Below are 16,823 nucleotides of genomic sequence, written 5' to 3' on the forward strand. Positions count from 1 at the left end.
GGCATGTGTTGGTGATTGTTCATGGCCAGCTCTGGTGATTGTGAGGGGTCTTGCACCTTCCCCGGCGAAGAGCCTCAAGGTAGCTCTAGTAAATTACTCGTGTCATTGAGTTACCTCACTTGTGGGTAGGATCTTGTGGTGCCTCTTATGGTGGGCTAGGTGTGTGACACCTATTAGCCGCCGAACCGCCAAGTGTTAGTCGACACAATGGGGACTAGCGTGCCGGCAAGCTCGTGAACCTCGGGAGAAAAATTAATTGTCTCTTGCCCCTTGGTATTCTCCCGGTGATTGAATTGGTATTCATCTTATGATTGGTTCACTCCTCTACGTGGTGGTATAATCACTCTACTCACTCATTTACATTCCCGCAAACTAGTTGTAGCAAGCTCTTTAGTGTAGCTAGAATTAAGAGCTTGCTTTGTAGCTTAAGTTTATCTAGTGGAGCTTTTAGTGTAGCAAGTGTGAGAGCTCTTAGTGAGTAGTGACTTATCAAATTGTGTGCCTAGTGATTATAGTAACTAGAATTGTTGGATAGGTGGCTTGCAACCCTTGTAGAGTTAGAGCAAGTTTGCATTTTGCTATTTGTCATACTAATAAAATTGCTCTAGTGATCTTGTAGATTTTTAAATAGGCTATTCACCCCCCCCCCTCTAGCCATATTAGGACCTTTCAAGTGGTATTGGAGCCGTGGTCACCATTTGATTGAAGGCTTAACAACCTTGGTGTCAAATTATGGCTCAAATTGTGTTCAACCATGTGGGGGACAAACCACCGTTCTTTGATGGCACATGCTATGATTATTGGAAGAGAAAGATGAAGATGTATCTTGGTTCAATCAATGACCAAGTGTGGGATATGACCGAGAGTGACTATGTGATTCTTGATCCGGACAATCTCACCAACAACAACAAGGCCAACAAGCAATGCAATACAATGGCTCTCAACACTATCTCCAATGCTATTTATTTCAAGGTGTTTGAGCAAATAAAGGATTGTGAGAAAGCTAGTGAAGTGTGAAAGAGATTAGAGGAGACCTATGAGGGCACACCAATGGTGAAAAGTGCCAAGCTATACATCCTCAAGGACAAGTTGACAAGCTTCAAGATGAAGGATGATGAGAGCATTCTGGAGATGTTCTATAGATTGCAAGTAATTGTAAATGACTTGAAGGCTTTGGGAGAGAAGATCAATGATGATGATGTCTCTCATCGGTTCTTAATGTGCTTACCTCCTAGATTTGAGACATTAAGATTGATCATCATTAGTGGAGGATTGAAGTAACTCACCCCCAACCAAGTACTAGGTGATGTCATGACACAAGAGACATATCATGTGGAAAGGGAGAGGGTGACAAGGATGAGAAGAAGGAAGATGAAGACAAGAAAAAGAAGAGTGTAGCATTCAAGGCTAGCTCATTATCCAAGAACAAGGGCAAGTCAAAGAAGCAAGAATCAAGTGATGATGAAGATGCTAATGACATTGATGATGAGGCCATGGCTCTCTTTATGCGCAAGTTTGGAAAATTCATGAAGAAGAAGGGCTATGGTGCAAGAAAGAGAAGAGACAGCAACAAAAGCAAAGAATATGTAAGAAGATGCTACAATTGCAAGAACCTGAACCATATTGCGGTGGATTGTCCCTACAATAGTGACAATGATGAGGATAAGAAGAAGAAGCAAAAGAAGGAGAAGGAGAAAAAGATGACTTCCAAAAGAAGAAGGGTGGTAGCTGTGGTGACGTGGGATAGTGATGCTTCTTTGAAGGATGATGACTCAAGTGATCATGACAAGAAATCCAAGAAGAAAGTACTTGCAAGCATAGCCATCAACAACAAGCCTTTCATCTTCGATACTTCATCAACTTGCCTCATGGCAAATCCCACCAAGGTAAAATATGATGATAGTGATGATGATGCTTGTGAAAGTGATGATTGTAGGAGTGATGATGATGATAATGATGAGGAGGACTCCAAGGAGGCTCTCATGGACATGTTGGAGAATGCCCACACATGTCTTGAGATGAAGAGAAAGGAGTGCAAAGAATTGCGGAAAGAGCTCAAAGCTCTCAAGCGATCCTTTGATGAGCTAAATACTTCTCATGAGAGTCTAAGGGAAGACCATGAGGAGCTTGGCAATGCTCACACTAAGCTTGAAAGAGCTCACTCCTCTCTTCTCGAGCATGTTAAGAAGGAGGGAGCCAAGAAGGATCATGTGATTGTGACATGTGATGTGGGACTAACATGTGATATTATTGATGAATCTTTTTATAAATCCATTGTTGTTGCTCCCACTAACCCTTCTTGTAGCACCACCACTACTACTTCACCTTTGAGTGATGGTTTCACTTGTGATGCCTCACTAATGATAGAAAATGAGACCCTCAAGAAGGAGGTGAATGAGCTCACTCGTGCCTTAGGCAATGCCTATGGTAGAGATGCCCACATGTTTGGGTAGCCAAAGGTTCTCTCTCAACAAGGAGGGATTAGGCTATACCCCTAAGAAAGGTAAAGTGGCCTTTGTCACTCCTAGAGCTAGTTTTGTAAAGGATAATGGTCGGTTTTGCAATAGATGCAAGCAAGTTAGGTATATAAAGCAATATTGTAGGACTAACAAGAATAAGCAACTTAATGTATCCTCAATTAGATTTGATTCTTGTTACATGCTTGTTAAGGGTGCCAATGGTGTGAAGACTAAGTTCATTGGTACACCAATTATGGGCCCAAAGAAGAAGGTCATTTGGATACCAAAGACCTTGGTAACTAACCTTCAAGGACCCAAGCAAGTTTGGGTACCTAAAAAGAATTGATCTTCTTTTGTAGGTCAATTACAAAGCTGGAGGAAGGCATTGGGTGCTTGATAGTGGGTGCACACAACATATGACCGGTGATTCAAGAATGTTCAATTCAATCAATCAGAATGATAGCAATGGGATTGATAGTATCACATTTGATGACAATGGCAAAGGCAAGGTCAAAGGGCTTGGTAAGATTGCAATATCTAATGACTTGAGCATTTTCAATGTGCTACTAGTAGAGAGCTTGAACTTCAACCTATTATCGGTAGCTCAATTGTGTGATCTTGGTTTCAAGTGCATATTTGGAATTGATGGTGTAGAGATCATAAGTGTAGATGGCTCTAACTTGATATTCAAAGGTTTTAGACATGAGAATCTATACTTGGTTGATTTCAATGCTAGAGAAGCTAAATTATCAACATGTTTGCTCACTAAGTCTAGCATGGGTTGGGGGAGGCATAGAAGGCTTGGTCATGTTGGAATGAAATAATTAAACAAGATGATTAAGCATGATCTAGTCAGAGGCCTAAAAGATGTCACATTTGAGAAGGATAAGCTTTGTAGTGCATGTCAAGCCAGAAAGCAAGTTGGCAACACACACCCTAAGAAGAGCATAATGAGTACATCTAAGGTATTTGAGTTATTGCACATGGATTTATTTGGACCAACCACTTACACTAGCATTAGTCAAAACAAATATGGATTTGTGATTATGGATAATTTCACTAGATATACATCGGTGTTCTTTCTTGTTGACAAAAGTGATGTGTTTGCAACCTTCAAAACTTTCATCAAGAGAATCCGTAATGAGTTTGAAACAACCATCAAGAAAGTAAGAAGTGACAATGGAAGTGAATTTAAGAATACAAGAGTTGATGATTTGTGTGATGAGTTTGGGGTTAGGCATCAATTCTTGGCCAAGTACACTCCACAATCAAATGGCCTAGTTGAGAGGAAGAATAGAACCTTGATAGACATGGCAAGATCAATGTTGAGTGAGTACAATGTGAGTCGTTCATTTTGGGCCGAAGCAATCAACATGGCTTGCTACTATAGCAACCGACTCTATTGTCACCCTATGATGGAGAAGATGCCTTATGAGCTCTTGAATGGAAGAAAGCCCAATATTGCATACTTTTAGGTTTTTGGTTGCACATGGTATATATTGAATAAAAGCATAAGATTGAGCAAGTTTGAGAAGAAATGTGATGAAGGTTTTTTGCTTGGTTACTCAACTACTAGCAAGGCTTATAGAGTTTGGAATTTGGCTATTGATACTCTTGAGGAGGTTCATGATGTGGAATTTGATTAAATAAATAGTTCACAAGAGGAAGATGAGAATCTAGATGATGTAAGAGACACTCAATTGGTAAATGCAATGAAGAATATGGACATTGGTGATATAAGGCCTAGAGAGGTGATTGATGTTGAAGATGACAAGAATCAAGTGCTTTCTAACTCAAATATGCAAGCTAGTGGTTCTCATGATCAAAATCAAGCAAGTGCTAGTGATGACAAAGTGCAAGATCAACAATAAGTAGCTAGTTCATCATCTCAACCAAGTGATAAATCAAATGCAAGCAATCAAGTGCAAGTGCTCCAACCAACCAATGTTGCAAGAGATCATCCATTGGACTCTATAATTGGTGATATCTCTAGAGGTGTGCAAACAGGATCAAGATTGGCATCATTTTATGAACACTTCTCATTTGTCTCATCCATTGAATTAAAGAAGATAGATGAAGCTTTGAAGGATGTTGATTGGTAAATGTTATGCATGAAGAGCTTAACAACTTCACAACAAATCAAGTATTGGAGTTAGTTGAGAGGCCTAAGGATCATAATGTGATTGGAACAAAATGGGCCTTTTGGAACAAGCAAGATCAAGATGGGATAGTTGTAAGGAACAAAGCAAGATTAGTGGCTCAACGTTACACTCAAGTTGAAGGTCTTGACTTTGGAGAGATATATACCCCGGTTGCAAGATTGGAAGCAACTAGGATCTTATTAGCCTATGCTTGTGCCCACAACATCAAGTTGTACCAAATGGATGTGAAGAGTGCATTTCTCAATAGGTACATCAATGAGCTTATGTATGTTGAGCAACATCCTGGTTTAAGAAGCCCAACCATGTTTACAAGTTGAGAAAGGCTTTATATGGCTTGAAGCAAGCACCAAGAGTATGGTATGAAAGATTGAGGGATTTCCTACTCTCTAAGGGATTTAAGATGGGAAAGGTTGACACCACTCTTTTCATCAAGAAGCTAGGAAATGACTTGTTTGTGTTGCAAATCTATGTTAATAATATCATATTTGGATCAACCAATCAAGATTTTTGTGAGTTTAGAAAGATGATAGCAAGTGAATTTGAGATGTCCATGATTGGAGAGCTTAGTTACTTTCTTGGTCTTCAAATCAAGCAAATAAAGAATGACACATTTGTGAGTCAAGGCAAGTACATCAAAGTCATGCTCAAGAAGTTTGGCATGGATGAAAGCAAAGCTATTAGTACACCAATGGGGACAAATGGAAGCTTGGATAGTGATGCTAGTGGCAACATGGTGGATCAAACGATGTATCGGTCTATGATTGGAAGCCTACTCTATATGATCGCATCAAGGCCGGATGTGATGTTTAGTATATGCATATGTATAAGATTTTAAGCCTCATCAAGAGAAAGTCATTTGAAGGCAACAAAGAGAATATTGAGGTCCTTGAAGCATACACAAAATGTTAGATTGTGGTATACCAAAGGAGCAAGATTTGAGCTGATTGGATATTCGAACTCCGATTATGCGGGATGCAAAGTTGAGAGAAAGAGCACATCAGGCACATGTCAACTATTGGGAAGATCACTTGTGTCTTGGTCATCAAAGAAGTAAAATAGTGTAGCACTTTTAACCGCCGAAGCGGAATACATTTCGGCCGGTAGTTGTTGTGCACAATTACTTTAGATGAAGGCTACTTTGAGTGATTTTGAAATCAAGTTCAAGCAAGTGACATTGCTATGTGACAATGAGAGTGCAATCAAGCTTACCAACAATCTGGTTCGACATGTAAGAACAAAGCACATTGATGTCCGCCATCATTTTATAAGAGATCACCAACAAAAAGGGAATATTTGCATTGAGAGTGTGGGCACCGATGATCAACTTACCGATATCTTCACCAAGCCACTTGATGAGAAGAGGTTTTGCAAGCTAAGCAATAAATTGAACATACTTGACTCCTCAAATATGTGTTGACGCACCCCCATTATATGACATGCCTCTCCTTCGAGCAAAGCAAGGTAAAGTTGATTGACATGGCATTCATCAATTGAAGGACTTGTTTAGTGCATCTAGTGACTCTTCACAATTAAATAGGCTCATTCATGAAAATCAAATGAATTTGATGATTGTATGGTACCACTATTGCTTGTATGTTTGTGGGATTGTGAACCTAATGTTTGATCTAGAAAATGAGCTATAAGTGTTTAACTCAATATGGTGCATGATACCCCTTATTTGGAGGTGTGAAGAAGCTTGACCGTGGTTCAAACCGAGTGAAATATCTTTTGCAAGTGATCTAGATTGAACCATATTGGAAGATGGTCCTCACTTATCATGGTCTCACACAACTTATCTAAAATATAAGCTCACCTTTTTGTGGTCATTGATGACAAAGGGGGAGAAGTAATTCCCAAAGATAAGAAAAAGGAGGAGAGAAACCAAAGATTGTAAGATAGGAGAAAGGAAGGGGATCAATTAGAGAAACCAAAGATAGTAAGATAGGTGAAAGGAAGAGGATCAATTAAGACTTGAAGCACACAAGTAGGGGGAGCAAGCTCATAAACTTGTATGTTGCATTTGTATGTGCATTATATGTGTTTGCTTGCATGGCATAAGTTCAAAATTCCATATCCATGCTTGTGTGGTGTATGCTAGATCATAGAAAATGTTTGATGAAATGAAAAACTAGCATGCATAGGAAAGCTAGACACTTGAATTGTTCTTACAAGTAGTACTAGAACCTTGCTTATAATTTTGATCTCATGAGGTATCTAGTTCTTTGTTGTTCTTCAAGTGGTATCTAGAAAATCATGGTGCTAAGGATGGTGTTCAAATGGCAACTTCGATTGGTATCACACTTCAAAGATCCATCCTTTACACCTTAGCATCATTTGGTAGCTATTACTCTCCCGAACTTTCTATCCATGTATATGTGCAAACTCTAAAATCCAAACTCTTAGCACATATGTAGAGGGAGCTAATACTACCAATTTTAGTTGATGAAACTTGTCCATAATCTTTACACATGATAATATGCTTGGACAAGCGATATGAATCTAAAAAGAATTTATTGAATATCTTTATAAATGGGTTGTCATCAATTACCAAAAAGGGGAGATTGAAAGCCCTAGTTTGGTTTTAGATAATTGATGAAACCTAGGACTAACCTTTGATCTAAGTGTGTGAATTAGAAAAGGTGGTCCAATCCAAGTGATGGAGCTAGATGATGGTCATGGTGAAAGTGATGGTCACAAAAAGATGGATCAAGTGCTTCACATTTGGAAAAGAAGAAAGAGAAAAACAAAAACTGAGACGATCAAGGCAAAGGTATATGATAGGTTTTTGTTTTGCACTCAAGACACCATAGAGGGTGTGAGTGACTTAGGATCGATAGCCGTACTATAAAGAGGGGAGATCTTTAGCTAAATGGTTTATCAAGTGCCACTAGGTGACATGATTAATGCATTGCATTTAGGGACCTAGTGTACTAACTTCTAACCCATGTAAAATGCTTTGGAAAATCCTAGCAGTGGACACAAGTTCTATAATTTGTGGTTAGCAAGTTGGAAGCAAGGGCGAAGCGGTTGAGGAATTAGAAAAAGAAAATGAGCAGAAAGTCCTTGACCGGACGCTGGCCGCGGGGTGACCGGACTCACCCCGGTGCGTTCAGTCAATTATAGCCAGAGAAGCAGTGACTGGCCGAGAGCGCAGAAGCATGGCTAGACGCTGCGACCTGACGCTGGGCGTGCGTCCGGTCATCGCGCGTAATTGAGCTGTAGCGACCAGACTCACCGGCGTGTCCGGTCGTCTATGAATTGACGCGTCCAGTCAAAGTTTAACGACTCTAGAACCTCTCTATACTCGACCTAGCGCTGCGTGGCTCAGAGTTCGGTCGGTCATGCAGTGAGTCTGGTCATGACTTAACGTTTCGCATGACTGTGACTTGACTGTTGGAGATGAACGGGCGAGGTTTGAAAGAGGACACATGGACTGCCAAGGGTGACCGGACGCTGGCCGACCAGACGCTGGTGTGTGTCCGGTCAGCCCACGAGTAGAGCAACGGCTCTATTTCGAGGTGACGTCTATAAATAGTATTTGGCTGGCTTGGGGCTCTTTCTCTCTCTCGGTACTTTGATATACTTGACATTCTTGTGAGCCTAAGAAAACACCTCCCACTCATCTCCATCATTGATTCATCATCATAATGAGATTGGGAGTGATTCCAAATGTATTTGTTTGAGTGATTGCATCTAGTGGCACTTGAGGATCGTTGTAGCTACGGATTTCTTGTTTCTCTTGGTGGTTGCTGTCACCTAGACGGTTTGGAGCAGCGGAGGAGCTTTAGCATGTGTTGGTGATTATTCGTGGGCGACTCCGGTGATTTTGAGGGATCTTGCACCTTCCCCCACGAAGAGCCTCAAGGTAGCTCTAGTTAATTGCTCATGTCATTGAGTTACCTCACTTGTGGGTAGGATCTTGCTGCGCCTCTTGTGGTGGGCTAGGTGTGTGATACCTATTAGCCGCCGAACCACCAAGTGTTGGTCGACACAACGGAACTAGCGTGCCAGCAAGCACGTGAATCTCAAGAGAAAAATTGATTGTCTCTTGCCCCTTGGTATTCTCCTGGTGATTGAATTGGTATTCATCTTGTGATTGATTCACTCCTCTGTGCGGCGGTATAATCACCCTACTCACTTATTTATATTCCCACAAACTAGTTGTAGCAAGCTCTTTAGTGTAGCTAGAATTGAGAGCTTGCTTTGTAGCTTAAGTTTATCTACTGGAGCTCTTTAGTGTAGCAAGTGTGAGAGCTCTTAGTGAGCAGTGACTTATCAAATTGTGTGCCTAGTGATTATAGTAATTAGAATTGTTGGATAGGTGGCTTGCAACCCTTGTAGAGCTAGAGCAAGTTTGCATTTCGTTATTTGTCATACTAATCAAATTGCTCTAGTGATCTTGTAGATTTTTAATAGGCTATTCACCCCCTCTAGCCATATTAGGACCTTTCAGTCGTTCGGCGTCCGGATGGGGGCGGACGCCCGTGACGAAGCATTATAGTTTTATTTGACATTGTTTATAGACCCAAGTAATTAAAGTTCTTATATTTTGAAATTCAACATTTTCCATTCTTCAAACAACATCAAATCTTGACACTGTTTACACCAATGTTGTAGCTTGCAACGCGACATACAAATTTCAGTCGATAATTTTTTTTAATTTGAGATCATTTAAAAGCCTATATATTCATTTTTTATTTTATATTTTAAAATTGAAATGCTGAATATTTGAAATGACTTTAGGTAGAAACACACTCCATATTAAACTTATAGTGCTTGATGAGATCTAAAAGTTTTCAGTTGAATTTTTCATTTAAGATCACTTATTAGCCCAAATATTCAATAAATGATGATATGGCTACACTACCGTTGATGACATGAAGGGCCCACATGTCTTGTATTTGCCACACTAGCTAGGTCAAGCACCTCAGAAACCACTCCAAATTATTTTGTCGGGTATTAGAGAGGGTAATAGCAAATATTGGGAACCTAAATTTGTGTACAAATTAGAGTGTTAATTTATTTTTTGTAGTGGCATAAGTGAATAATTTAGATTAAAAATCAAAAGTCTTCATTTTTTTCATGACCATATATAGGAGTTGGTAACTAAGATATATTGTCTATGTTCTGAAATAAAAGGATTCGAGTTTGTTAAGTCAAACTATACTAAGGTGCTGTTTGGTTCAAAAATAATTAATGCAAACGTAAAGGGAATCAATCACAGCTGTAAAGGGAATGAAACGGTTGTTTCCTCAATTTGTTTGGTTCCATAAACGACCTCGCAAAGATGAGTCATGTGGCAACGGAATCAAATAAAACCCTCACTGGTGGGTGGGATCGACTTTACATACCGCCGTATCCGATCACGCTGTGACTTGATTACACCCGACACCAGCCAAACGCGATTTACGTAATCAGGTGGCGGTGTGAACTTTTAATGGGGCAAAATGACCCAACCAAACAGCATCAAAGTTTGACATAGTTTATACCGAAAACTATGAATATGTACAGCAACAAGATGTATATTATGATAATATAATTCATATTAGGACGACAACAAGGCATGACCGGTCGTGCGACCCTGCCGTTCGCGTCCCCGTCCTCACCTCGTCGTCGTCTTCGACCTCGCCCTCGCCCCATCACCGGTGGCCGGCGGCTCCCGCCACCTCGCCATGCCTCCAACCTCCCACCTTAGCCCCTCGACCCCGTCCTCCCCTAACCTCCGCCATCCTCCTCCTCAGCCCAGCCCCTACCATCGGTGGCCGGCGCCTCCCACCGCGCGCCGTGCCGCGCCACCCGCCTCTTGCCTCTGCCCCCGCCCCTCAACCCTGCCCTCCCATAATACCAAGGCGGGTCGCTGACGACCTCTGCCGCGACGCTTTCGCCACTAGCCCCGCTCAACCGCCTTCTCCCACCGCCCCCGCATGCGGCGCCCCCTCCGTCCCGTGCTAGCTGCTATCTCGCCCACCTCCACTGCCTTCTCGCGGCTGCTGCCCCAAAACCTCCTTTTAAGCCCACCGAGAGCAGATCCCCTACCCCCCCCCCCCCGGCCTCCCCGCCGGGACTTTAGCTGCCACCGTCGATCTTCTTCTTCGTCTCCGGTGGGGCACGGGCATGGTGGGAGCGAGGTCGTGTGGGCATGGGCGCATGGGAGTGGAGTCGTGCTAGAGGCGATGGTCACGTGTTCGATTTAGTGTTCATATTATATCCCATGATGCTAATTTGATGTTGTAACTACAATTCTCAATTTCTATAGATTTGGTAAACTCAGCACCGTTTGACTTTTACTCTGCCTGTAGTCCAACTGTCATGGGGCCAACTGGCCAAGAGAAGTCACAGTTAAATCGAAGCGCGTAATATAATGAGGCGGAATTCATAACTTAATCAGACGCTTCGTTGTCAAGACAGGTGTACATGCGTCCTGTTCGCTTGAGCTTATTCAGAACTACTTTTTAGCTATATAACAGTAGTTTTCTCTCACAATATTTCAGCATAAGCATCAGCATAAGCGAATAGGGTGCAAGTCAGCGGCCTAAATTGAAGTGTTCTTGCAGGAAGGAATGTTTCGTGTCAACTCTGAAACCAGGGATGATACAGCAGACATGCTCTCTCTTTCTACGTCATACTTAGGCCTTATTTAGTTTCTCCTCTAAAAGTTTACTCTCTATCCAATCGAATATTTGGACATGGACACATGCATGAAGTATTAAATATAGACTAAAAATTACTAATTGCATAGTTTACGACTAATTTACGAGACGAATCTTTTAAGCCTAATTAGAACATAATTTGACAACGATGTGCTACAGTAACACATGCACTAATGACGAATTAATTAGGCTTAATAAATTCGTCTCGTGGATTACTGACGGATTCTATTTTTTTATTAGTATCAAACACCCCATACGACACCTTAATAGAACACTCGATATGACACCTAAAACCTTTACACCCTAGATATAAACAAGGCCTTACCACTAATCATTTAGCAGCAGCATTGACTGGCAACACCCAAGGCCTTATCACCACAGCGATAAAACCACGCAGAGTGTCCCTGTGCGCATGTACGTGCAGCTGAGCCGAGACGAGCGAGCATGGCCGCGGCGCCACGAACTGGAGCGCACGCGCTGCATCTGCATCTGCTGCTGCTGATCATGTTCCGGTCAGCGGCAGGCGCGCAGGGATCCGAGTCCAACATGGAGCGGGACGCGCTGCTTGCGTTCAGGGACGGCGTGTCGGACGGCGGCGCGCTCCGGTCGTGGAACAGCACAACGCATTTCTGCCGGTGGCGTGGCGTGACCTGCGTCACGGACGGTGGGCGCGTCACGTCGCTGAACGTCTCGGACCTCGGGCTCACCGGCACGATCTCCCCGGTCGTCGGCAACCTCACGCACCTCGAGCGCCTAGTCCTCGACAGGAACGCGTTCTCCGGGGCCATCCCAGCGAGCATCGGCAGGCTGCGGCGCCTGCGGCACCTCGGCCTGTGCGGCAACGGCGGCATCAGCGGGGAGATTCCGGGCAGCCTCCGCAACTGCACCAGCCTCAGGGTGGCCTACCTCAATGACAACAGCCTCACCGGTGGCATCCCGGCCTGGCTCGGGGCGACGTCGTTTCCCAACCTCACGTACCTGTACCTGCACCGGAACTCGCTGTCCGGCGAGATCCCACCGTCGCTCGGCAGCCTGACAAAGGTCCGGGGCCTCAGGCTAGACGAGAACCGCCTGCAAGGCAGCCTGCCCGCCGGCCTCGCGGACCTCCCGTCGCTGGAGGAGTTCACCGCGTACGGGAACCTCCTGCGCGGAGAGATCCCGCCCGGCTTCTTCAGCATGTCCTCGCTCCAGGTTCTTGCCCTCACCGACAACTCGTTCCAGGGCCACCTCCCGCCCGACGCCGGCGAGCGCATGCCCAGCCTTATGTATCTGTACCTCGGCGGCAACAATCTGACGGGTCCCATCCCGGCGGCGCTTGCCAAGGCCTCCAATCTGACGCTGCTCAGCCTAGCCAACAACAGCTTCACCGGGCAGGTGCCCCCCGAGATCGGCACGCTCTGCCCACAGTGGATGTACATGTCGGGCAACGAGCTGACCGCCGGCGACGAGCAAGGCGGCTGGGAGTTCCTGGACCACCTTGCCAACTGCACCAGCCTGCAGGTCCTGGACCTTGAAAAGAACAAGCTCAGTGGCACGTTGCCAAGCTCCATTGGCGACCTCCCGAGGGAGATCCAGGAACTCTACCTCGGGCACAACCGCATATCTGGGTCCATCCCACCGGGCATCGGCAACCTCGTCGGGCTGCAATCGTTGGGGCTCGAATCCAATCTCCTCGACGGCACCATCCCGGAAGGGATTGGGAATATCAAGAACCTGACAGAGCTGCGGTTGCAGGGGAACAGGTTGACGGGGCCAATCCCTGCCTCCATTGGCGACCTCACCCAGCTGCTCAAGCTTGATCTGAGCGGCAACACGCTGAGTGGATCCATTCCTCGCACTCTAGGCAGCCTGAGGCAGCTGACCTGGCTCAACCTCTCCGGCAACGCCCTCACCGGCCGCATCCCACGGGAAATCTTCAGCCTGCTGTCCTTGTCGTCGGCGATGGACCTGTCTCACAACCAGCTGGACGGCCCACTGCCCTCTGACGTCTCCGGCCTCGTCCACCTTGCGCAGTTAGTACTGTCCGGGAACCAATTCTCCGGTCAGCTGCCAAAAGAGCTGGACCAGTGCGAGAGCCTAGAGTTTCTTGACCTGGATCGTAACTTGTTCGACGGAAGCATCCCGCCGTCGCTGAGCAGGCTCAAGGGTCTCAGGAGGCTCAACCTGACGAGCAACAGGTTGTCCGGGACCATCCCGCCTGAGCTCGGCGACGTGTCCGGCCTGCAAGAGCTGTACCTGTCCAGAAACGACCTGACAGGAACGATTCCAGAGGAACTGGATAAGCTCAGCTCCCTGATCGAGCTAGACTTGTCATACAACCATCTCGACGGCGGCGTGCCGCTGCACGGCGTGTTCGCCAACGCTACCGAGTTCAACATCGCAGGGAACGCCGCCGGGATCTGTGGTGGCGTCCCGGAGCTGGACTTGCCCCGGTGTCTGACAGCCAGGGACACGCGCCGCCACCGTACTAGTGGCCTGCTTCTTCTCCAGGTAGTGGTGGTGCCTGTACTAGGCGTAGCTCTTCTTTCCATGGCCATACTGCTCGGCATGTTCTGGTTCAAGAAAAGCAGGCCGGGACAAGCAAAAACAGCCGACGACGATGCAACGCGGGATGATGTCCTCGACGGCATGAGCTACCAGAGGATATCGTATGCTGAATTGGCCAAAGCTACCAACGGCTTCGCGGGTCCGTGTACCTGGGCACGCTGCCCCTGGTACTGAAGGGTGCTTCGGCGCCCAAGAACGTCGCCGTGGCGGTGAAGGTGCTCGACCTCTGTCAGGTCGGCGCGTCCAGGACATTCCTGTCGGAGTGCGAGGCGCTGCGGAACGTCCGGCACCGGAACCTCATCAGGATAATCACCTGTTGTGCGGGCGTAGACGCGAGCGGCAACGAATTCAGAGCTCTGTTGTTCGAGTTCATGCCGAACTACAGCCTAGATAGGTGGGTGAACATGAAGAGCCTGAGTGTGATCCAGAGGCTCAACATCGCCGTGGACATCGCCGACGCGCTGTACTACCTCCACAACAACTCCGTACCACCGATCATCCACTGTGATGTCAAGCCCAGCAACGTTCTCCTCGGCGCGGACATGAGGGCGGTGGTGGCTGACTTCGGTCTCGCAAAGCTGCTCCATGAGCCCGGGAGCCACGACGGCACTTGCAGCACCACAAGCACTGGTGCCTTGAGAGGCACGATTGGATACGTCCCGCCAGGTGCTAGTAACTCCAAGTCTCCAGCATCCAGTGTGCCAGACTGACATACATGTATCTGTATTATTCTATATACTCCAGCATAGCAATGTTCACATGTCTGAACCCTACATTATTAATTAATTTGTGTGTTGAGCAGAGTACGGTACCACAGGGAAGGTGTCGACGCACGGCGACGTCTATAGCTTTGGGATCACACTGCTGGAGATCTTTACTGGGAGATCACCGACGGACGACTCGTTCAAGGACGGGCTGACCATGCTGGACTTCGTAGCCGCGTCGGTCCCAGACAAGATCGATCAGGTCCTCGACCTGGCCCTGCTGCCGGTGGAAGGGTCTGATGATGGCCAAATGTCCTGTAGCTCCGACGACGGCGGTGCGCATATCTTGGAACACGATTGCCTGGTCTCTGCTGTGAGGGTGGGGCTCAGCTGCACGCGCGGAGTGCCGTTCCAGAGGCTCAGCATGAAGGATGCGGCTGCCGAGTTGCGCTTCATCAGGGACGCTTGTGCCCGTCCCGCTGAGAAGTCCCGGCCGCAGGCCGCTCGACACGCAAGCCCTGAACGTCTTTAGCGCGTCCCGCTCGATGTCGGAGTCGGACCGCTGCGCGCGCGCCTGCCACTGACGGCAACATGATGATCAGCAGCAGGAGGTGTGCTTGTCTGAGATTCTGCGTGGTTTCTCGTGTGTCGTAAGGCGGTAAGGCGTCGCCATGTGCAAGCTTATAAGCGTGTTGCCGCGGGGGCAGGAAGCTGCTGCAGTCATGGTTTCTAATGTTGACCGAAATCTTCTGATATTTCCGATATATCCTCTTTATCCGTAGGTGTCGATAAGGAAATATCTATCTTTTTCGTACAAATTTTGTTTAAATTTTCTTAAATTCAAATTAAATTTATTTGAATTTGGTCCGATATATCCTGTTTATCCTCTTTATCTATGACCCCCGATAAATTTTAAGTTCCGATATTTCCGATTTATCTGTTTATCCTCATGTATGGTGTCTGCTGCTGATTATAGTGCTAGTGCAGTAGAAACACAGAGCTTGCATGTATGGTGTCTGCTCCGGTTTTCAAGGTTGTGCCGAACAGTACTGCAAGAACACTTGAGTTTAGGCCGGTGACTTCGTCGTACACTTGTCTTGACAGCGATCATTCGCGTAGACTAGACGAGTGACTTTTGCCACATGAGCAGGAGTAGTTGACTTGACTACAGCTAGATTCTTCTTGCTATCCAATGTTTGACCGTTATTATATATTCTTCCTGGTGATTTTACTATTTCACATACCAGCCGGTCCAGCCCATTCAAACACACTATCGCATCGACACTGACTGAAACAGAGCTCGGATTGGATGACACTGACAGAATTCGGTTCTGATCATTTGGTCCTTCTTGCTGATTTGCGCTTTACATGCCAACCGATGATTGACTGACTGACTTTATCAAGGTTTGCGCTGACTTTTGCTCTGGAAGGATTATCAAGGTTGCCGAGACAATTTCATAGGATACATCATTATAATGTAATCACTAATTGGTCTAACATGTTTAATGTAATCTGTCTCCCCTGCCATCCTGTAACTCGAATTTGCTAACCGCATGCCTGCCGGTCGCCAGCCCTCCACAATACCAAGATATCTCTGTATCCATGGTTAATATACCAGGTGGAGGCTTTTCGGCTCCCCTCGTAATCGATTACCATAAAAAAATTCTTGGGATATCTTAACCAACTGTTACTAATTAGGCATTTTTAATTCTTGTTATCAGACAGATAGACGCTCTAGAAAGCCAAAAAGGAGATAAATTTCTCACAAAAATCCTAAAACACATAGCCATCAATCCCATATGCTCTAATGAACCGACAAGAATAGCTATTAGATCATTCTATTTTTGGAAAAGAAAATAACTCCCTTTGCCATTATGAAAGGGCTTAAAGGAGCCTCTAAATCTATATCTTAATTTCCCACCCCTATAGATATGAAAAAATATATGAAGTGAAACCCTAACTTCAAATCTGAACAAGTCATCTATGCCACTATGAAAATAACATAAAGTAACACTCAGATTTCCATACAAATTGCCAGCTTCTCATTATTCACTATTACTAGGGATGAATTGAAACTGGTGATTGGATGTTACGGATAACGAATGCGGGTAGTCGTTTCTTTCTACAATTTAGAGTTGGATATGGATAGTGTTAAGAAAATATTCAACTTCTTCCATTATGAAAAACATATATAACATCGTAAATGTACACATGTGATTACGAAAGATGGTATAAAGTAACACTTCTAATTTACATCTAAATTACTCACCTCTACCATTTTATATCATAACTTATAATATG

General features: G+C 45.3%; 1 protein-coding gene and 1 pseudogene across 1 annotated transcript; both read left to right on the plus strand.

The window, feature by feature from the left end:
• Positions 1-1,493: 1,493 nt before the first annotated feature.
• LOC136480240 (uncharacterized) lies at positions 1,494-2,453 on the plus strand. Its single transcript, XM_066477844.1, has 2 exons — positions 1,494-2,130; positions 2,368-2,453. The coding sequence occupies exons 1-2, from the start codon at positions 1,494-1,496 to the stop codon at positions 2,451-2,453; spliced, it is 723 nt and encodes a 240-aa protein (XP_066333941.1).
• A 9,262-nt stretch (positions 2,454-11,715) lies between these two features.
• Positions 11,716-15,054, plus strand: LOC136480241 (putative receptor-like protein kinase At3g47110; annotated as a pseudogene).
• The last annotated feature ends 1,769 nt before the right edge of the window (positions 15,055-16,823 follow it).

Source organism: Miscanthus floridulus, chromosome 9, assembly GCF_019320115.1.
Source record: "Miscanthus floridulus cultivar M001 chromosome 9, ASM1932011v1, whole genome shotgun sequence".
Taxonomy (NCBI): domain Eukaryota; kingdom Viridiplantae; phylum Streptophyta; class Magnoliopsida; order Poales; family Poaceae; genus Miscanthus; species Miscanthus floridulus.

Bases quoted from the DNA above. Each gene is read 5' to 3' on its own strand.
- LOC136480240 (XM_066477844.1), top strand. From the start codon at position 1,494: ATGGCTCTCTTTATGCGCAAGTTTGGAAAATTCATGAAGAAGAAGGGC. The intron at 2,131-2,367 runs GCAATGCTCACA...CACTAATGATAG, and splicing joins GGAAGACCATGAGGAGCTTG to AAAATGAGACCCTCAAGAAG.